This window comes from Juglans regia, chromosome 7 (assembly GCF_001411555.2).
Source record: "Juglans regia cultivar Chandler chromosome 7, Walnut 2.0, whole genome shotgun sequence".
NCBI classification, from domain to species: domain Eukaryota; kingdom Viridiplantae; phylum Streptophyta; class Magnoliopsida; order Fagales; family Juglandaceae; genus Juglans; species Juglans regia.
In genome coordinates, this window is record NC_049907.1 from 25,745,633 (window position 1) to 25,769,625 (window position 23,993).

At 37.3% G+C, this 23,993-nt stretch overlaps 1 protein-coding gene across 1 annotated transcript; it reads left to right on the top strand.

Moving 5' to 3' along the window:
- The first annotated feature begins 835 nt into the window (after window positions 1–835).
- Window positions 836–17,303, top strand: LOC108987342 (MACPF domain-containing protein At4g24290-like). The gene is made up of 7 exons (XM_018960247.2): window positions 836–1,438; window positions 3,603–3,841; window positions 11,445–11,646; window positions 11,726–11,803; window positions 11,898–12,081; window positions 12,485–12,651; window positions 16,443–17,303. The coding sequence occupies exons 1-7, from the start codon at window positions 1,076–1,078 to the stop codon at window positions 17,133–17,135; spliced, it is 1,926 nt and encodes a 641-aa protein (XP_018815792.1). The 5' UTR covers window positions 836–1,075; the 3' UTR covers window positions 17,136–17,303.
- The last annotated feature ends 6,690 nt before the right edge of the window (window positions 17,304–23,993 follow it).

A 23,993-nucleotide genomic window follows, 5' to 3' on the forward strand; every position in this document is an offset into this window, starting at 1 on the left:
ATTTTTTCTTTTGTTGAATGAAAAAGGTAGGATGAGGCAATTAAAGATGGCTTCTCAACAGATTTTAGTCGATTTTGAGCTATAATTTAGACCACAGTCCAACTAAGAAATTCAATGAATTGTTAACCAGCTAATAATAATAATTTAAATTAATCTATTTTTGAATTTGAATATAAAATTGAATAGATATCGAGTAGTGTTATTTAAAATTTTTTAATTTACTATAATTTAATTTATAAAATTTAAATTTTAAAATATATTTTTTAAATCAAATCCTGTCACTGAATTATATATAATCTAAAGATATTTAAATAAAATTATTCTTTGAATAAGTAAAAAATTTAAAATTATAAAATTATTTCTTATGTATTTTTTAGATGAGTCTAATTTTTATTTTTTTTATAAAAAAGAATGACGGACGATTTACAGTAATAGAATGAATAATACTACTATGTTGTTTGAGTAATACCGTTTTATTTGACCATTAGGTTAAATTAAGTTTTTTATTTTATTTTTTTAATTGAAAATATTTTAAAAAAAATATAAAAAAATATTAATAATTTCTTAATTATTAAATAAAAAAATAAAATGAAAGAGATGTTAAAATAAGATCAATCGTAGATATCAAAATAGCATTTTTATACAGGAAGAGGGATTAGGTAACCAGTAGGTTGTCGAAGTTGACGCTACGAATCAGATAGGTAACATTAGTCAACACCACGTGGGGTCCCACAGCCTCAATTTCTCTCTCTCTCTCAACAACTTCAATGGTAATTACTAATAATCATGATTTTTTTTTTTTTTCCTCAGTATCTGCTTCTACTCCTACTCCTACTTCTACTCTACTCCTCTTTTTGTTGCTTCCTCTACTTCTAGGCTTGCGCCAGCGAGGGTGTCCGCTTTTCTTCTTCCACGAAGCTTCCTCCTCTCTCTCATCTCATCTTCTATAGTTTTATCCCAAAAAAGTAGTATTTAAAAGTTAAAACCCTCTCCAACCGCCGTACCTCTCTCTTCCTTTCTCTCCTCCAACACATTGACCCAGTCTCAGTCGCCTTTCGGAAATGGCGACCGTTTAATGTATTTGTTTATTTTAGTCCATGAAAGCATGCATGGGACATCTTTGAATATGAACTCTTACATCCTGTCTTCTTCTGCCTCTGCTTCTCCTTCTCCTTCTCCTTCTTCGATGGTCGAAGAGAGTGCAGAGACGGGCGTTGAGATGAGGGCTTTGGAGGCGCTCGGGAGAGGCTTCGATTTCGCCAGTGATTTCAAGCTCAAGTACGCCAAGGCCAGCCCTAGGTTGGTAGTGGTGGATGAGGATAACAAGAGGGACATTGTCATTCCTGGTGGGCCCACCATTCGTGGTGTTCCACAGGATATTCGCTGCGATAAAGGGGATCGACTCCGCTTCAAGTCCGATGTACTTCAATTCAACCAGGTTATGGTTTTTCTTACTCTTTTTTTTTTCTTGTTTTTTTTTTTTTTTCCCGTTTATCCGATGCTTGAGGTTTGATTGTGATAAATCCTAGTGCTCTGTTTCTTTCTCGTACTCACCAACATTATTGTAACGTGGCAGTGTTTTTTATTTTTTGTTTTTATGAACCAAATTCTAGTTGAAAGCAATGCAACAGTTTTGAATTACAGACTGTTATTTTTTAGAGGGCAGCTTGTTTGCGGATGGGACTCAATTTTCACGAAATTATGTCCTATTCTGGGTCAAAAGAGCCAAACAGAAGCAACTTAGCGTTCAACCCTAGTATAACTATACACCGCGAAGTGGGAAGGGGTTGGCAAAAGTCATAGAGGTGGATTGTCATGTCCATTGGCTGGGGAGTTTGGTCATTAGTTGGAGTCTTACATCGATCATGTCTTCATTTGATTTTTTCTGTAGAATAGACTAACAGACGGCTGGCTTTGTCATTTGAGTCTTGTATTGGAGGCTCGACTTGTGAGGACAGCGTTTGGAAATATTTCTCAGTCAGAAGATATAGTTGGAAGGACCAAGTATTGTTGGTGAAACAGAAATTTTTAACGATGATAAACAGACTATCATACCGAAAAGAGATTGAGAAAAGCAATTTTCCTTGTAAAGATAACGTGCCAGAAATACCCAATGCCACAAATCCTTGATTCTCCAATCTGTCATTGAGTTTATCTGCACCTAATTTATTAGCTTCCTCCCTCGAAGTGAATTTAAGTTAGAATAAATTAAAGCGTTTAATAAGACTTGATGCGCTACTGCAAACAGGGTCATCACCATGGTATTGCAGTTAAGTTAGCTTGGTGACCACGACGTGCACGCCGAAAAGAGCTTTCCGAATTGGGGTCATATGCACGATTCCGATACCCGTAGCCAAAGTTATGGCCAAAATACCAACACGTGCCCAAAACTGCCCCAAATCATGGAAAAATCACTGTCTCCTGCCGTGCTTGCGCTGATCTACTATCCCTAGGTAGTTCAGCGTCATCAACGTGCAATCTGACAGTTCAACATCATCTGACTCGGACAATCCTGCATCAAAGTGTTAAGAATACAATACAATTAATTAAATCTACATTTTCCTATCAGCTTAAGTTTTCGGGATAAGTAGTGATTTCACATACTAGTAGTAGTCTTTTTAAGAGGAGAATGGCTTGGATTCATAAGCAATGTTTGGTCAATGTAAGGCGGATTGATGCACAATAACGGTTTGGGTTTGACTTAGAAACGGAAAGATAGTCTTATCCCAAGCATGTAGGGTGGTCATGACTTTGCATTTCTAGTATCCTTACATCTCTCATACTCCGGAAGGGGATATGTAAGGATATCCCTTCTAGTTTGGTATGGCATTGGAGGGGAACTTTGGAAAACCTTTAAGCAAAATTACATTTTTGTACCCCAAACTATCACATTCTTTTTTTGATTTGCAATCAGCATCCTAAACTATCAAATTTTGGTAATTTACACCCTCGGGTAAGATCTGACTGTTAGTATCCTAAACTATCTCTGTCATTCATTTTTATCCATTTAATTAGAAAAGGGTTCTAAATTTATTCTGTAGAATCCAAATTGGCAGGCTGAGAGGTCTGTTGCTTTGTGTCATTTATTTTAAGACACAGTCAGTATGTGATATCTGGGGTATTGTGTCCAGGATAACATGTATTTTCCATGTGTCTTCATCATACCTTGAACCTGATGCCTATTGATGTTATGTTTATCATTCAAACACATGTCATAAGTATTTCAACGATAGACGACATTTATCTCAATATACAGATTACTTATTTGACAATTGGCAATGTATCATTCATTATGTTTATGTCTGCTTTTATGCAAATTGCCAGTGGTAATACCTTAATATATACAACTGCTACTTTGAAAATTGACCTTTTTTTCTTTTTACACATTTATTTTGCTGTAAAATTGTAAAATTTAACTTTCTTATGTTCTTTTTTCGGGATTTTTGGTTTTAATATTCTTTCGGTAACTTCAAATATATTTGCAGTTGTTGGATGCGTAGTAGGTATTAAATTGTATAAACTTGTGAAGATATTCTGATTTTTAAGCCTTATTTATGGCACACATTTTATATCTTTCACTCCATATTATTCTTTCCTTGCAGATGTCTGAATTGCTTAATCAAAAATCTTCAGTACAAGGAAAAATTCCATCAGGCTATCTTAATGCTATTTTTGAGTTAAGTGGGGACTGGGTTCATGACGCTGCAGACACCAAATATCTTGCTTTCGATGGCTACTTCATCTCGTTGTATTATCTTCACCTAACATCATCTCCCTTAGTTCTCCAAGATGATGTAAAGAAGGCTGTTCCATCTCGTTGGGATCCTGCTTCATTGTCCAGGTGGTTTTCCCATCTTTAACTATATCTAATTATCACTTGACATTAAAGATGTCTCATTAGGCATATGAAATTGCACATTTCATGGAAAGCATTGTGCTTTAATTACAACACAAAGAAAAAGAGATTGCTTAATGAATCCTGAAGTTCAGAACTTCATCTAGATTAACCATTTGTGGATCGATCCTACCTCCATGGGACTAGGGTATATTTCCTTTTTATGACCTTTTTTTTATTAGTAAACGATTGTATTAATAAGAATAGGCTTTGCCCAAGTACACAACAAGGTATACACGAGTTAGCGCCTATCTAGGAAGAAGAAGAAAAAGAAACAAGAAAGTCATGAATGCCAAGTCTATTAAAATCTACAGCTATGGCTCATAAAAATAATGTTCTAACAAAAAGTGATTGAAGTTCCTCCATAGAGCCTTCTTTGTCTTCAAACATCCGGTCATTTCGCTCCTTCCATATGCACTACAAGATGCAAATGGACACCATATTCCACACAACTGTGATTTGGGGGGCTCCTCCAGCTGGCCAAAAACTCAACCACTGTGGCAGGCATGACCCAACCTACCTAGCTCTAACCTGCGGAACACATAATCTTGTAGCTCTCTAGCAACCTCGCAATGCAGTAGAAGATGATCCACAGTCTCACCACTTTTCTTACACATGCAGCACTAGTATACTATGATCACCCCCTTGTTTCTGTAAGTTTTCCATCATCAAAATCTTACTCAAGGAAGCTTACCAAACAAAAAATGCCGCTTTAGGAGGCGCCCTATTTCGCCAAATCTTCTTCCATGGGAATTGACTGTCTTGTGATTGTGTGAGAGACTCATAAAAAGAACGAACTGAGAACATGCCTTTACCTGTTGGTATCCACCACAACTTGTCAACTCTTTGAATGTTTAGTCTCATGGAGTATAAAAGACAAAAAAAATCCTCAAAGCTACCAATTTCTCAATCTTAGGTAACCCTACTAAAGTTCACATTCCATTGGACTTGATCCCCAAATAGCACCATAACATCAGCCACTGAAGCTTCTTTTTCATAAGCAATCTTGAATACTAAAGGGAATAAATCCTTAAGGGCGTTATCCCCACACCATAGGTCACTCTAGAATTTAATTCTAGAAGCATCTCCAAACATAAGTCTAGTGCGACAAGTAAAAACCCTCCACCCTCGTCTAATATGCTTCCAAACTCCCACTCCATAAGTCCCACTCACCTCTCTAGTGCTTCCCCCACACACACACACACACACACACACACCCACCCACCTCCATATTTAAGGTCTATCACCGACTTCCATAGAGTTTTTGGTTCCATAGTGTATCTCCACAATAATTTTCTAAGTAAAGCCCTATTAAAGATTCTCATATTTCTAATTCCCAACCCACCAGAAGAAATTGGAGAGCATACCTTATCCCACTTTTATTTTTTATTTTTTATAAGAGATAAATTTTATTGATATGAATGAAATAGGCATGACCCACGTACACAGGAAGTATACAAAAGAACACCTAGATACATTGTCCTCAACCAGTTTACATTGTACAATGTAATAATGTATCAGAATGAAACAAAAACTACAAGTTAGTAATTATAATTTGACAATAATTTCCAATATTTCATAAACGCTGAGGGGTAGCTCAGTTGGTCCCGCCTTGGAATTGCTCCCCAGTCGTCACCAGTTCGAGTCCCCTTAGGGTCACTGGAGGTTTATCTGGTAGTTAACTTCAGGGTCCCATGGGATTAGTTGAGGTGCGCGCAAGCTAGCCCGGACACCCATGGTTATAAAATAAAAATAAAAATTTCAATCTTTTATGATTCATCACTAGCAGCCATTTAGTCTCCAAGAGTCCAATCCGATTCAGCCATTCAGTCTGAAAACCACCATTGTTGTGGTCATGGGCCAGTTAATAACCATACACTTTTCATCTTGTGTTCATGGAGTGGAGAAAAACAAGTGATTTTGCGATGTAGTAAATCACAAGAATGTTATCTAATTCAAATGTAAAATAGGGTTATAAGTATTAGAATTCATCTCTCACCAATAAAGGGGGTTCTCCTTCTAATGGGCACAATGTGTCCATCTCAATCATCCGCAATTATACTAGAGTTCACAATTAGTTCTACAAAATCATAAAAATTAGAAGTTAAATATTAAAACATTAAAAATATTTAAATAATCATTTAAAAGCATATAGAGTTACCCCGATTCAAGCTTATAGCTCTCAGGATCAACGATATCTAGTCTAATGAGCATTTCAATTAGCCAGTTCTGAGTGCAAACGAGGCCTCTATGGTTGACGGTGCCAATGAACTCCGATAAGCATCCAATACGCGACCTCCGGTGCTAAACGCCGACTCAGAGGCAACCACAGTAATAGGAATGACAAGCACATCTTGGGCTATTTGGAAAATGACTGGAAACTTGGTGGAATTAACCTTTCACCAAGTTAATAAATGAAATGCATCACTAGGTGTCTCGTCATCTTCTATAAAATATCTCTCAACCTCATACCTACACTGCATAATATTCCTCGATATATGGATTTGATGATACCGCCACACCAAAATAGATAAACTTTATGCATGTGTGTCATCTACGAAAGATGTCGAGCTGGTTGGGTGTGAGGAGCTACCACCTACGGTAGAAGACTGACCACTGTTGCTTTAGTGGCTATACAAGTCATCAATATCACTTTTCAGTTGTTTAATAAACTCTCCAACCTTCTCTTCCTCGAGGACGTCCCCAATCCAAAATTCTATAATGATCAACTTATATCGGGGGTCAAGGATCGCAGTCACAAATTGTAATATATTTTTCTTCTCAATATTCCTCCAATATTTATCATATTTGGATTTCATCCTCGTAGCTATACCAAATAACAATCCCACATTGTCAGCACAACTTCATTGCAAGTGGTCATGAAACCTTGAGAGCTCGTCGAAGTACAAGTTCGCAGTTGTATATTTTGATCCAGATATCCGTAAAGTTATGTCATAAAACAATTTCAAAAATTGAACAAAATACTTCACATTGGCCAAATCAATTGTGTCCGGTGCACCAAGCCTTCTTCTCCCCCCTATTGACTCAGCAAAGTATACCTCAGGCTCCTATCTTCGACCTCCATCCACTTGAACGCTTTTTGATACTTCTGCGCCACATCCAACATCATGTGTGTAGAGTTCTATCGAGTCGGAACGTCCAAGCACAACATATTAGAACATCCAATCTCAAGCTGTTTGACTATTGCCTTAAACTTGCCAGGCCGTTGGGGGGAAGCCCTCACATATCTCACAAGATTGCGGTATTGGAATCATCAACCTTTTTAACCCCTCGGCAACTGTGAGATTGATGATGTGAGCACAACATTTAACATGGATAAACTTGTGCTCATGAATGATATCATCTTTTAATGTAGTATTCCGCCTGAACCAATCAATTATAGTGTCATTGGCACTGACATTGTGAACTGTGATACAAAACACTTTTCTAATTCCTCAATCTTTTATACAATCATCCATCTTCGTTCTAATGGATGAACCCTTGTGATCAACAGTTTGTTTGAAACCAATAATCCGCTTCTGCAACGTCTACTCACTGTCAATGAAGTGTGCTGTGATACACATGTAGCTGACATTCTCCTTCGCTTGCCTCTTCAAATAATCTTGCATCACCGTATACCGTGATGGCATGGGAAATCGTGGTTCAAGAGTGTGGACAAATTTACGGAAGCCTTTTTTGTCAATTGTGGTAAAAGACATCTCATCACAAATGATCACTTTTGCAAGTAATTCCCTCAACATATTCTCACTGTATTGAGGGATTGACATTTTCTTAATTTGGGTACCATCAGTGGCCGTAGAAGTTTCGTAACTGAGCTTAGTCTAATTAGCGACCACCAATTCCTTGTGTATTTTATATCGTTGGCAACCATTAACATGTGCTATTAATACAAATGTGTTTTGCTTCTTTGAATGACATCCATAAAATTGTCCACAGTGGTAGCATCTCGCCTGCGGGTTCACACGATCACCAGGAATTTTGGTGAAATGTTTCCATGTCCACGACTTTTTTTTAGTAGGTCATGGTGGTCGATCGTGCTCAATATGCATATTCTCCTCCTCATTAAACATATTCTCATCTTCTACATCTATTGGGACTCGACTACTTACATAGGAACTAACTGTTCTATATGTGGGTCTAGGGGTGGAAGTACTTGTCGGTGTAGGAACTATGGCATCCCTTTGTGGACGATCGCCCCCATTGGATGTAACATCCATATATCTATCTCAATTGTACTGAAAAAATAAATTAGAAGCAAACAAATAAAAAAAAAAAAATTATATCATGTTATGTAAATGTATATGATGCACTACATGTAGTCAATTTTATAATAAAAAGGAAGATAATTTATGAATGAAAAGTATAAAAGTATAATCTTATTTACTTAATTTAATTAACATGAATATTGAACTCATGTTCTTCATCCAAATACTAATCTTATAACAGTATAAAAGAATTAAAACTGATGAAGATGTCAAGAGACTCATCAATGGGGTAGATAGAATTGCAAAAGGTGGTGGTGTTCCTCTCATAGTCTCATGGTATTTATTTAAATAAAAAAAGCTCACTATTAGACTATATTAATTAATTAGCATGATGTCAATACGTTTCCTCAAATTTTTATATGTTTTTCTGGTAACGTTAATTTGAGGCAAAATTAAAAATGAATAGATTAAGTTATACTGTGTATCACGGTCTACTTAAATTTTTATGTGAACTCGAGAGTTTCGAGTTCTTGCTTAAACTTGAAGACTTCATGAAAAAAATAGACACATTAAACAAGTCCTAAACATATATTATAGCCCGTATAAATATTTCTAGAAGTATTTGTTAATGTAAAAATGAGTGTGTTGGCATATTCTTGTGAAAACGTTTATTAAATTGTGTTGTAACAAGTGTTGAAGTGTGTTAAAGTGAAAAAGGGTCGAAGTGAGCTCAACATGGCTCAAGTAGAACTCATAAAGTGAGTTCTCTTGATAGGCACTTGACATAGTGCTCGAGTGGAACTCATACAGAGAGTTCGCTCGATAGACACTCGATGTGGAGCTCGAGCGGTAGCTCAGACAAAGAATTCGCTCAACTCTAGCTCGACATGGAGCTCAAACGACTTCTGAAGTATATCATGTGCTCGACACACGCTCGACACGTAGCTCGAGTGAATGTTCATAAATTCTCAATGACATTTCCACAAACACTTTTCGTTCACCGTCTTATTTATGCTTTCATGAGCAAAATTTGATTACAATCATTTCCTCAATACACATATTTCTACACACTCCAAAATCAAGAACCATAACAGTATATATGCTTGTTGAATATTCCATGGTAACAAAATCCCCAAAATTGAAAACTCTAAAATTCGAAAATCATAAAAAATAAATACTAATTGTGAATCAAATGAGGAGCTGAGGAGGTGGTAATATAGCAATTAATGCTGACGGGAAGTATTCTATGGTGGCCCTGGGCTTGTGACGACGACAGGACGACGGGAAATGGTGTGGCGTGAAGAAAATGATCTGAGAAACAGAGGGAATAGAGAGAGAACAACGGAAGAGTGAGGGAGAAGAAGAAAACGATGTGTGAAGAAAACGTGTGAAGAAGACGACATCGTTCAGTGGAACGATGTCGTTTAGTTAGGTTTCTAAAAAAATCAGAGTTTGTAGTCGGAGTTCGGAGGCGTTGGAGCCTCTGAACTCCGACTCTGACAACATTCTCGAAGGAACTCTGACTTCGCCTCCGAATTCTGAATACTCCCCCTCTGTCGGAGTCAGAATCGGAGCGGTGGTTGGACGGAGTCGGAGCTAGCGGATTATTTGCATAGCCCTACCGTCCCTTCCATGTCTTCCGGTACAAAGATAAAATTTGGCCTTCCACCTCCACCGTATTCTACTAACACCATGAAACGGCCATTGACATTTGAGCACCTCTGTGCAATGAAGCTCCTGGCTCCCTTGATGTGGTATATAAATCCCCCCGGCGCCCCTCCTCCCTTCAAACACTCCTCTAATGCTTTTGCAAACGATTGTACCGAAACCCTCCCAAGTCTCACTTCCTTAACTATCTTCCAGCTACTTTCTGTAATGAGCAAGGAGCTTCCTTCCTTCCTCCGCGACCCCTACAACTCACCACTTAATCCCACCAGGCCTCATCGGAGTTTTTGGTTGTACGGAGAGAAAACTTAGCTTTCACAAGTCTCCAGGATGTGCATTCTAGTGTTGGAAACATTAACCGTTTAGACAACTATTTAAAGCATCTTATCAACTTCTGCTAACTCTGGAAGAACTAAGTAACACCATCGCAGTATATATATGTGCACACGCACCCTGTCCTAAATTTTTTTATTGAGCTTGTCTCAAGTTTGAAGTAGGTTGAATTCTAGTCTTCGCAAAACTTGATAAATCTGAGGTTTGGAGTTATGGGATATAGAAGAGTCCAGGAAGTAAAATATATTTGATTTTATCTTGGAGCTGAATGCATTTGGAAAATATCTTTAGGCATCTTTTTTATCCCTAAAGAATGAAAATACTGATCTATTTGGCTGACTGCCTTGTGATGCCTACCTTGTAATCCTTTGATTTTTTAAATCATTATTCTTTTTCCCTCCAGTTTTTAGTGATTCTTTACTATCTGCATTTTTTAGTGATTCTTTAATATCTGCGACGTAAAGGTTTGAAAGCTTTTATTTTGTGTTTAAAAAAAGTTAATAGTTCATACATGCGGCAAATTCTGACACTTATTACCAGTACATGTTTATTATGATTTTTCTTACTGATAAAAACAATGTCTATTATGGTCTTTTTGTGTTTCAAACATCTGGACAATAAAAAAGTTTCATTACAGAGGCCACTTGAGCAAGAAAATAACTTTTCTGCTGTACTCAGAATTATGATAGTACTTTTCACTGAAGGCTCCATGCATGTAACTAAACCATAATAATGAAGTTATTAGCGTTCTTTTCATTTTTCTTTGATTAATTTTAACTTCTTCTAGCATGAAGTGACTCGTTCTATTTTAAAGAATTGGTGAAGAACTGAAAGGAAAGATGTATTATTTTCCATTAAAAAAGAAGCCATGTTTTGGTTTTCCATCATTTTTTTACCTTCAAATTGAAATATCATGTTCAGTGAGTTGAAGGAGAAAACAGAACATAATAAAGAGGTGCCTGGCCTAATTTTAGTGTTAATTGGATTTCGAGTAAAGTTGGTTGCTTCATACTCGTCAGATTGAAGCTTATTTTCTTCCTTCTTGTCTCTTTACATGTTGGGGCGGGAATTATTCCTCACGTAAGACTGACTGTACAACGTGGAAATTGTTTTTATTTAATCTTTGTTGCAGATTACTGAAAGCGGTTCTATGACTTGTATTTTTAACCTGGATATTCATTAGTACCATTATTTTGGGTTTCTACTGGTTTCTTGATATTGAATAGTTTGCCATATATGGGTATCAGTCCTTGTAGCATGTGAATGGATCATGCATTACCTTCAGTTGCTGTGGTATATGGATGCTGATCAATTTTATTAGGCAGGTTCATCCAGCGATACGGGACTCACATAATAGTAGGAATGGCTGTTGGAGGTCAAGATTTACTTTGTATTAAGCAGAAACTTTCCTCACCAATTCCTCCTGCCGATCTCAGAAGATATTTGGAAGATCTTGGAGATTTTCTATTTTCAGATCGAAGAAGCCCTTCACTATTACAGAGGAAAACAATAGATGACAAACAGAAAGTATTGCACTTCATATTTTTAATTTATCTGTAATTTTTCTAAATGTCTATTAAATTATTAATGAGATTTAATACTCTAGGTTCCCGAGGTCTTCAATCGAGTATTACAGTCGAACCCCATGCAGTTGGCGAGTATATCAGAAACATCAAGCAAGGATGTAAGCCAAGAACTCAATAAATATCTAGTGTAAATTATGGATTATTATGGCCTTTTTTGTTTATATGCATATTTATCTTTTCAACTTGGAACAGGGCCTCACTATCATTTGTTCGAAAAGGGGAGGTGATATTTTCTTGCATGGTCACTCCAATTGGCTGCAGACAGTGCCTGCTAGACCTGAAGCAATCATGTTCAAGTTTGTTCCTATCACTTCTCTTCTTACTGGGATTCCAGGCAGTGGTTATCTTAGTCATGCAATCAACTTGTATCTACGCTGTAAGTGCTCTAATTCCAGTGGGATAATAAGTTCTTAGTTATTGGCTTACGTCCATTGCACAGCTGTCACTATCTCATAACTCACACCCCTTATTAGGTTATTGTTATTATTTCAAACAGTATACACAAGATTGCTACAGTATAAGAGATAATTTGTTTATCTTTCTCCACTGGACTTTGGTTGAACTATAATCCACTTTAACATCATAAATGGCTATAATTCATTTCAATATGACCTTGTTAAGTATCTGGGTACCTTTGCTTCCTCCTAAATTGCGTGTTTCCACTCCCTTGATGTTTTTGTATTAAATCGCTTTCAGTTCCTTTATGTCATGTAATGGTGGAGCTTTGGCTTGTCCTAAAACCTAAAAGGGAAACTTTGATTCACTTATTCTCTTTCCAGACAAGCCCTCTCCTGAGGATTTACAGCACTTCTTGGAGTTTCAAGTTCCTAGGCAATGGGAACCTATGTTTTGTGAGCTGCCACTTCGGCATCTACAGAGAAAGTCATCTTGCCCTAACCTTCAATTCAGTTTCATGGGTCCTAAGATTTATGTCAGTACCACCCAGGTATTCTCACCATCTATATATATATATATATATATATATATATGTCTGTACCTATTGGCACACATGTTGACTCCTTTCTTCCATTTTATAGTTGATCAGTTATTAGGTCTTCAATTTTTCTTAATAATGGTCCATATGATGCACAATGCTGGGATAAAGGAAAAAAAAAAAAAAAACTCGTGCAGAAATTTTCGTTTAGAAGAATATTTTATTTGTTTTAAGTTTGAAATTAATTGTGAGTCATACAGGATGCAAAAATATTTTTATTAATAGAATAAATCTATTTGCAAGTTTCTTTATTAGCACACCAAACACACCACCGATGTGGAAGCCTGCTGGTTTAGCTTACATAAAAACGTATTGGTACTTTGACTCTTTTTATGAATATAGTGGGCCCCACAGTAAGTGATGTGTTACTAGGCTTGTAAATTGTGTAACTCTTACTATATAATAAAAGTAACGACTTAAAATTGTTGACTATTCTGATGAGTTTATGCATGATCAATAACTTTTTAAGTCACTTTTTCATTATTACTGCTCTTTTATGTTTAGATTCTCTTGTTCCAGTAATAGACTGCAAGCCTCATTCAATGTTATTGTAAATTACAATCTAGGGTTTCTGTAAACTGAATTAAACTTAATACTATTCTGCATGGTCTTGGATTAGGTATGCGAGCTGTAGTTTGATGTCCAACTATTGGATTCATTCATACATCAATAATATGTAGCATGTGGTGTACTTGGCACTCATAAACTTATCCATGTCCTGTTGTTTAGATTTAGGTAGGTGAAGCATAGTGCCTGGGTAAGATATGCTTCATGTGCATGAGTTTATTGAGCCTATCTCTTTTCCATCAATTATTATAATGAAAAAAACTTGTTATAATCATACTTAGGTGCCTCTCTTGTATATGTCGTGTGTACATGGGCCATGCCCATTGCTTTCATGAATACAATTCTTCATTACTCAAAAAAAAAAAAAAAGCAAAATTATAATGCAAACCCACCCCTTTGGTAATGCTCTTTGAAGTTCCAACTTTTGAAGAGTTCGTGTATCAACACTTTGTCCCTTGAGTTACCTACCTTTGCTTGTTTCCTGATTATGTAACCAATATCATATTCGTACCTCAATGGTTTAATTTATTCAGGGAGTTTCAAATCCAAATGAATACACACACGACTAACACAATGTACATACTTCTGAGGACAATTTGGGACGTTGTTTGCAACGGTATAGTCCCAGAATGCCTAGATCAAGTGTCATAATATGAGATTTTGTGCGTGGCTGCTTCATGCAAGAAATGAAAAACTCGGGGGATCAGACTAGCATAAGGATTCAATACCTGTGGAGACAAATAAGGTTTTGATTAGCCTCAAGGCCGCCTAATGTTGGAGAACAATGGTTGCCTCTTTGTTTTATGGACTACTTATTTCTTATTATTTTATTTAATATTTAGATTTATATTGTCTGTTTTGTGTGTACCAACTGAAGTATTTTGGAAAATGAACTGAAAATTCAGTGTAAAATGGAATGAGATATGGATTGTGAGATGAGATGAGATGGTCTGTAAATAGTAGTAAAATGGTTTGAGTTAAATTTTTTATGTGGTTTTGGGAAATGAGAAAAAAAGTTGAATAAAAATATTATAAAGTTAAAATATTATTAGAATATAATTTTTTAATATAATTTTTGTTTTGAGATTTGAAAAAGTTGAATTGTTTTTTGTATTTTGTTTGGAAGTTTGGGAAAGTTGTAATGATTAGGTAATGATTAGATAAAGATAAAAAAGTTAAAAATTTGAAATTCAGAAATGTTTGTATTTGTGGTGTTTGGATATTGAGATAGGATGAGGTGAGATAAGATGAATTGAGAGGATAATGCTATCCAAACCAGGCCATAGTGTTTCAAATTCACATTAATAATTTAAATTAGTTATTGAAATAATATTGGGAGTAGCCCCTGTTTTGGGTCATCCGGATCACACCCTACATGTCCCTAAGTAAAATGACCAAAAACACCCCCACAACAAAACCCACTTCCCTCTCATTTCACACCTTTCATTTTTCTTCCACTCTCTACCCCATGTCGCTCGAGGCCCCCTGTCCCCGTCCCCTCCCCTCGCCCATCCTCCCCCCACCCCTACCACCCGCCCGCGTCGGCATCCTCACCCCCACCCAGTGTCAGTATCCTCTCCCCCACCCCCACCCGGCGTCTCCATCCTCTCCCCCACCCGCAACCCGCATAGCCATCCTCTCCCCCACCCGTACCCCCCGTAGGCCAAATGAGAGGCATGGCTGAGCATGGAGGGCTGAGGGAGGTGCGATGGAGTTGGTGGTGGCTGAGGGAGGCTCGAGGTGGTGGCGTACGGCTCGGTAAGGGGTAGAACCCGTATGGGTGAAACCCATTTCGGGAAAGAGAGGGAGAGGGCTGCCGTGCTTGACAGGGCTAGGGGGAGGTCAAAGGGCTCGGTGGTGCTTGACGGTGGGGTTGGAGGCTGACGACGGCGGCGATAGCAGTGGCAAACCTTGTAGGAGAACCCATTTCAGGTTTTGCGTGGGGGCGCTACGCGTGGGGCTTCCGTGGAGGTTTGAAGGTGGTTGGAGGTTGCCGGCGTGAGGGGGAGCCGATGGTGGTGGGCGGTGGCACTGCAGATAGCGCACAGCGGGGCTGGGTGAGGTAGTGCCGAGAGAGGGAATCGAGTGGGGGAGAGGGAATCTGGTGGGGGAGGGGATAACGGGATTTTTTTTTTTAAATAATAATAATAATGGACACGTAAGGTGTGCTACAGATCAGCCGTGAACAGTGGCTGATCCGTAGCACAGCTCTTAGTTATTTACAAAAAATTGGAGCCTAATTGGGGTGTCTACAATGCATATGTGACATAATTGGTTGGCCAAACTGCAATGATGCATGCTATGGATCTAATAAATAATTATTGTGAGTCTAGACGCCAATGGAGCTATTTAACTCCTAGAGGATTTGAAGAAAGAGGTACATTTTGTATACTCTATTTCGTCCAGATTTTTCTGTGTCACACTTGAGTAAAAACCTGATGCTATCACATGTGACACTTCCATTACTGACTGTCCCGGTGGGTAGCCTGATTTTTTCCTTTATGGGGTAAGTTGAAATTGCTCAACGTTCACGTAGTCTATTCTTATATTGGCTTGTCCTGCCTCTAGATACCAGTTCCCTGCAGAACCACAATATGGGGCTGCAATGTTACTGATTAACCCCAAAAAAATTTCCTTAACATGCCATAATACAAGAAGTTCTGCTACTTATGCACTGCTTATTATGGGGACTATATCAGTCATAAAAAAAATTCAAAATAAAAATATTTTTTTTTATGCTAGTTGATGTGGCAAGCTTCAACACTAGTGGTGATTGTTATGCAATAAGCAGTCTTGCAAATATAATTTTTTTAATACAATAGATTGAAGGGAGAGTTTGGTGTAAGTTTATGAGTGAACATTTTGGGTGAAGCTGTCTTTGCTCCTTCTCTCCTATGATTCTACTTAAAATTACAGCCCCCTTTCCATAGAATAACTGGGACTTTATCTGATTACCTATAAAAAAAGAAAAGAATAAATGGGACTATTTCAACCACTTTATCTGTCTCTTGAGTTGGTGGAGCTCTCTCTCTCTCTCACATTCCAGACTAGTTTTATGGCCTTTCTATTATACTATAGGTCATAGGTCATGTACATTGGGGTTATTGATGGTAAGATGCAATATGAAATTGCAGTTAGTTTTGGTTTTTTATTTGTCTATTTTTATACCTATTCAGATATCCACTGGTCAAAAACCAGTAGTTGGCCTACGCCTGTTCTTAGAAGGGAAGAAAAGCAACCGGTTAGCATTACATGTACAGCATCTCTCAAGCCTTCCAAATACTATGGCTCTTTATACAAGTAGGCTATCTCTTTGGCGAGGTTCTGATGATCATGAGCATAGTGACCAGTTCTTAGAAGCAGTCAAATGGAAGAGATTCACAAATGTGTGCACAGCAGTGGTTAAGCATGATCCCAAGTGGAAGCTGGGAGATTCAAGCAGTGTTTATATTGTAACAGGTGCTCAGCTTGTTAGCAAAGGGAAGTGGCCCAAGACGGTACTGCATTTATGCCTTCTCTTTACCGAATTACCTAATTGCTCCATCCGGAAGACAGAATGGTCTGGTGCACCAGAAGGCTCTCGCAAGACGAATTTCCTCACGAATCTGAGCACAACATTTACATTCACACAGCGAACTGCTACTGGTCCACAGAAAAAGAGTCCAAATGCACTCAACTCTGGTCTATATCCGGATGGCCCACCTATACCGGTTTGTTCTACAAAGCTGCTTAAATATGTGGAGACAGCTGAGGTGTTGCGGGGACCCCATGATGCTCCAGGACACTGGTTGGTAGTAGGAGCGAGGCTAGTGACTCGGGGTGGTAAGATTGGTTTGCATGTAAAGTTTGCTCTGTTGGACTATTGGTGAGTTATAGATTATACTTATCATTGTACAGATAGAGGGATTGCCTTTTGTCTTTGATTTTATATAGTTTATTTTTTATTTGAAATTTTTTGGATTTGCAGTAACACTTTGAATTGCTGTAACAAATCTTCGCGCAGAAAATTAGATTAGAGTGGCTATTTGGTTGGTTGATGTTGACGATTTTGTATGCCATAAGTCCGTTCCGTTTTGGATTTCATAATTGTTACTGCTTTGTGAACAAAAGGACATGCAGTCATGAGTACGTACTCTTGCTATTTGCTAGGTATAATTGGAAATTCCTGCACCAACTAAGCTTGGCTGCCGAAAAAACCACTTTGCTCGGCTGAATCAGTCATGTTAGCACCTGTGGTAAGAGACTTTGGATTCTAGATGGTCATTGATACTTGATTAGGCTTATCAATTACCATGAATAGAAATGGAATACCAACAAGTCCAGGAGAATTAGGCAGCAACACATAAAGAGGCCGACTTAATTGGAAAACATTTTGAGTTGGATTGAAGGCTCGCATAAAAACGCAAGGCCAGATTGGCCAATAACAAAGATAGAAAAATGAGAGGCCCTTGTCCTTGGGTATATAACCCCAAAAGTGGCTTGGGCCTTGCTTGGATTGTTATAAGAGAAATAATAGTTGCAGTCGTGAGTATACAAATGTCGTATAATCACTTTGAAAAAAATGAATAAATATGAGACTTACATGAAAAAATAATAATTTTTTAATAGTAGATTCTACTTTTTTTTAAATCAATTGTATGACGTTTGCACACTCCAAGACTATATATAGCATTACTCTTGTTATAAATGATATTAGTGGCACAACTCATATTCCTTGTGGGTTTGATGGCAGGCCCCCACAATGTGGCCCGCCCACCCAGCTCGCAAGGTTAATGGGTAGAAAATTTGTCCATTATCGCGAGTTGGGTTTGTACCCACCTGAGGTTTCCTTAAGAGTGTGTGTGTGCACACACACACACGTGCGTGTAAACTAATGTCTCTTATAATTTTGTTTGTCTAGTTAGGCTTGCCACCCACCCCTAGCAAGCGGGCAGCCAAGTCCCCCACCTTTGCATGGCTGCCCCCCACCTTCGCATGGGCGAGGGGTGCAAGTTTGGCTCTTGGACCACAACCTCGCCCTGCTTGGGCGGGTGCCCCCACTTGTGAGCCTCAATGGGCCCATTGGTCCATTGGGCTCAGAATCTTTTTATGGATTATTTTTGTGCCCAAAAATATGTTTTTGTAGTTTTTTGGGCCAATCTTGGGCCAAAACTTGGTTTTTACTTTAAAATTTCATATATTAATCCAAATTTAAAAATCTAAGGTCTCGTTTGTTTTCATAACTACTCTCAACTCATCTCATCTAATTATTATAATTTTCATAAATCTTCACACAAAATAAAATAAACAATTCAATTTTTTCAAATCCCAAAACAAAAATAATATTAAAAATATATATTCTAACAATATTTTATTCAACTTTTAACTTTCATCTTAACTCATTTTAACTTATTTCATCTCATCTGCAAAAACAAACGAGACCTAAAAATATATATTAAATCTTATCTCTAAATATAAATAAACCTAATAAAGTTGGTAACCAATAATTCTACCCTAATACAAAGTAATATAAATTATTACACATTAATCTACAACTATTATAAATTAATTGAAAAGATACTACAAATTGTCAAATGACTTGAATGAATAACAATGGTACAAAAATTGAAATACATTAAAAAAAAAAGGAAATAAATGTAACAACATAAGAAATCATTTACAGCTCCCTCCAACTCCAAGTGACATCATAAAACCTGACAAAAGAGAAAAAAAAATAAGGATATGAATTTTATGATGTCTTAAAAAGAAAATAACATCAATGAGGAAAAAATAATAACATAAATACAAACTACAAAGAATTAATTAACAAACCAATGTTGTATCAAAATCAAACTATCAATGTGCGACTGATGTAGATTGAGATGGACTCTTTTCCCAAAGTTGACCTACAACAATTGAATTTAAAATTAAGTTTGTCAAATAAATAATAATCTATTATAAGCAAAAGCAAAGAATGAATTAAGAGCGATTACTACTTCTAGGGTGATCAACATCCTCCTCCTCGTAGCTCTCCACAAAGTCCACCACCTCCTGAACCTGAATTGGCTTCCATTTGACCCAATTCTAAGTGCGAATCAAAATATCCACAGTGCTAAGAGACAATGAATTCCAAAATGGATCTAACATAGTTTAGGGTTTCAATTTTGAAGCACCAAAATAGATTAGGTTAGGGGTTTCAAATTGAACCCCTAACCTAATTTAGGAGTTCAATCCGAAACCCTAACCTAAATTAGGTTTTCATATTAAAACCCTAAAATCATATAGGGCTTCAATCCGAACCCCTAAACTAATTAGGGTTTCAGATTGAAACCCTAAAATTTTCCCCAAAATCAATCTGACATATACCACACAATCGAACTCCACAACATCGAAAACACAACCCCATCCTCCATTGAAGTCAATCTCATTCTCCATTGAAAATATAAAACAATTCAGATTTTGGAATTTCAAACTTAGGGTTTGGAGATACTAACAGGTGAGATGGAGAGAAAATGAACTTGGCGACGACGACGAGGAGAATTAGAGAGAGAGAGAGAGAGAGAGTGAGAGGCTTGAGAGAGAGTTTGAGAGAGCCTTGAGAGAGAGACAAAGACACGAGGGATGATTAAACCTAAAACGAAACGATGTCATTTCATTATTAAACTTATTATATATATATATATATATATATATAGTGGCTGGGCAGGTGGATGAAACCCGAGCAGGGCCAAAGCCTAGCTCAGCACCAGCCCCTAGCTTCGTGCATTGGCAGACAACCCCACCCACCCCAGGCGAGGCTAGGCAGGTCAGGTACGGGTACCTGACCCCTAGGGCCTATGTCTAGCCTCCTCCTCACCTTTGCCTCCCCACCTTTCATATCTCACGACTCTCCTTTCTCACTTCTTCGACTCATCTTCTTCTCCATTTATTTCTTATAACTTTTGTCTTGTCTTCTCCTCCTCTTTTTCATTTCCATTTTCATTTTCTTATTCTTTGGTTTTTGACTCTGTGCAACCATGTTAACACCTCTCGTTGGGTGGGCAAGCAACTTACTCTCGCTATGCAGTGCAATGTGACCCATCACCGTCAGTTACTACGTAGTGTAGTGCTATCTGTGATTTTCAGATTTATCGATTATTTGCAAATTTGTCAAGTTTGCTTAGTTTTTTTGCAGATTTGTAGTGTTTGGTTAGTTTATTCATAAATTTTTTATGTTGGTTGGTACATTTATAGTTCTATCGACTTTGGTTGTTTTTCTTGTCAAGTTTTTTTTTATTATATATATATATATATTATTTGTGTTGAAGATCATTATTATGGTAGATTTATGAAAGATTATGTTCTAATGTCCACCCACCCGTTCGGCGGATATGGGGGCATAGAGGTTGGGACGGGGTACCATAAGATCACCCTCGCCCAGGTGGGGATGTGGGGCGAGTAGCAGCCTTAATTCCTTATGATAGAATGATCTAAGAAAAATCAAAGAAAACCCAACCATCCATTCAACACTTGGATTGGGCAATATGCCCATATCTCCTTATGAGCACCAACACATGACTAGAGGTTTGGTTGCATAGAAGCAAGGTGCTGAGCCAAAAGCTGAATGATATCACTACCTTGTCCTTGCAATGGGAGTTAGTCATTTAAATGAGATACCCATGAGGTTGGATGACAATTCTACATTTTATATCAAGTACCCGAACACAAAGAAGAGAGTCCTTGTTGACTGTGTTGCTTGCCCTTACAAGGCAGATTCAGCACCGTATCATCCTCGCCCCTATCATGGGATAGGGGGAAGGGAGTGGTATCAACCCCACCCCTGCCTTTATTTTTCAAGAGCTTTCCCCCCATCTGTCGTGCGAGCGACCTAGTGAGACATACATCTTGCCTGCTTTGGGTGAATCACAACCCCCTCGACCTAAAGCTAATATCTAAGCACCTACGCAAACAATCATTGCCCCATTCAATGGCATCAAACTCAATAACACAAACCCTAGATATTGGCCATCACCATCATGATCAACACCTAAAATCTGGGTTGTAGCTCCATCACCATCATGTATAACACCTCAAACTTGAGCTTCCAACACTATGCCTTCATTATCATCTCACGCACCTAAAACCCAACCACCATTTGGAGAAATCCCTCTACCAATATCTCATTTATCCTATCATCCTACTGACTGGAGGACATCACAACTCTTTCTTCCATCTTACCTAATTGCTTAGATGTAGCCAACCAACTTGTATAATGATACGAAAATAAAAAAAAAATAATAAAAAAGGACTTAGATCAACAAAAACCAAACAAATAAGATTTGTCTCCAAAACCTTCTTATAGATCACCAAAAAACCCTAACTAGTTGTATGGTTGTTGAGAAAACAAAATATCAATAAAAAACCCTAGCATGCCTGCAAGATCTATATTTAGAACCTCCCTACAATGGATATCTCCAAAACCTCCCTATAAATCCCTAAAGGAAAATGCTACTTAGATCGAGGAAGCTTATTGATAAAATCGATCGTTGTGTTTTTTATTTTATCTTTCACTTAATGGTTAAGAAAGTGACTATTAGTGAATTTGTATCCTTTTAAATGTTTAAAAAATGGTTCAAAGAAAAAAATAAAAAATAAAAAAGTGCATTTGCACTTGTCGGTACAATGCAGGCACCATTCTCGGTCCCCCTAGCATTGTCCATCTCCAAAAACTCTAGCATGCCTCAAACGTTGTTTGGTGGCTAGGAGTCTATATACAAGGATACTCATGGTCGTGTCTATATATATGGAGACGCATGTAGGAGTGTAATAGGTGCAGTTCGGTTGGTCTATGGGGAGATTTTTGGATCAAATCAAAAATTTTGGCTGCCCATTTTCTAGGGCAACGGGGCACCGCACCCCGCTATCCCTCCCCCATTCACCTCGCCCTGAATTTGGCCTCCCTAGTAGGGGCGGGGGGCGGGGAGGGCCCAAACTTGCCCTACATTTCCCCCACCCCGCAATTATATATTTTATTATATATATATTTATATTATACATATTTATATATATTTATAATTAATATAATTAAGTAGAACTTTTACTTAATATTTTGTGTAAGTTGTAGTGTAGTAAGGTGACCCTTTTATAGATTATCAAATCAATACAAGAGTCCCACATTGCTAAGTGTGACTTGTATTGTGAAACCAATTTATAAAAAAGCCACCCAACTACACTACAACTTACGCAAAATATGCATTAACAAATTTAAAAACTATATAGTTTTTAAATTATAGTCATATTTACAAATTTAAATTTACAATTTGGGTCAAAAAATGTGTTTCTGACCAATTTTGGACCCATGAATAATTTTTGGACCTAGTTAACTGTAATCCATTATTGAAGTGGGGCGGGGGGCAGGGAGGGGGCTACCCTGCACTGTATGGTGTGGGTAGCACCCTTACCATTTTCCACCTCGAGACCAGACTGATTACACCTATAGACCAACCAGACCGTTATCTATCGGTCCAGTCGATCCATTCAGTCTGGGCCAGTGCAAAATGGGCCAACATACAAAAAAGTCCAAAATTACATTCTAATGTTTATTTCGGCCCAACATTTTTCTTCCATTTCATTTGCTTAGCAAATAAATTAAATGATAAAATTATATAAAATTGTAAAATTAAAACTAAGTGAGTTCTTTAATGTGGATTAACTAATTAACTCATTAATAAAATCATTTGTTATAATTAAATTAATGATGTTACTAACTTAGTGCTCAATAGCATGTGTATGAATTATGATAGTTAATACATAATGACCTATATTAAAAATTTACTATTTTATATATTAATGAATAATTAGTCCAGGGATATTTCATACTTGTAACTTAGTTATCTTACAAAAAATGTGCCTATTTATTTTAATTAAGTGTAGAGACTAGGTAACTAGAGTATGTATCAAATAATATATTAGTTAATTGTCAATAGCATATTAGTTCGTATTTTATATTATTTTTAAAATATATGGTCTATGGTCATAGTTTAGACTTAAATTACACAATTAAGTCATACAACTACTATATAAAAAGTAATTATATATATATATATATGTATATGTACTTCGATCGATTCGGTCCAAAAAATTCATAACCGAACCGAAAACTGAATTTTTGCAAACTAATGGATGAAGACTGGACAATTAGTGTTATTGGTCCAATTCGGACCGACCTGAACCCTTTAGTCCGGTCAGTTTTTTGGTTTGGACCAATTAACTTACACCACTAGACGCACGACTGTTGTTATGGGTCTTGCACGAACCATCTACATGCATGGAGGAGGCAGCTATAAGGAAGAAAATAAGGGGAGAGAGAGAGAGAGTAGAAAATTACAATTTTTTTAAGGAAATTTCTTTTCTCTAACCTTTATTTTAACCCATCAGCCACACCTTCATGCTGGCAGGATAGGAAATGACCAAAAAGCCCTAAAACTCAAAATAAGAGGATCTTGCCTTCTCGTGACCTGGCCTTCCTCAAACCTAGTTCTCCTCAAGCGTCTTAGGAGGATTCTAGTGATAGATAACAAAAAATGGATAAAATGCAATCAATTCGAGATTATCAATCTCCAATTAACAAACTGCTACAAATTTCTTTGCTTTATTTCATTATCTAAACGGATATTTAAAGATAACAAGACAACAAACTAACAACCACATTACCTACTTACAAGACCACAATGACAACACTTTATTGAATGTAATTTCTAATGGACCAG

What these genes read in the sequence shown, in the direction of transcription:
- LOC108987342 (XM_018960247.2), top strand. Translation starts at nt 1,076, where the DNA reads ATGTATTTGTTTATTTTAGTCCATGAAAGCATGCATGGGACATCTTTG. An exon ending in AATCAACTTGTATCTACGCT is followed by an intron (nt 12,082 to 12,484) that starts GTAAGTGCTCTA and finishes TTCTCTTTCCAG; the next exon opens with ACAAGCCCTCTCCTGAGGAT. An exon ending in TTTATGTCAGTACCACCCAG is followed by an intron (nt 12,652 to 16,442) that starts GTATTCTCACCA and finishes ATACCTATTCAG; the next exon opens with ATATCCACTGGTCAAAAACC.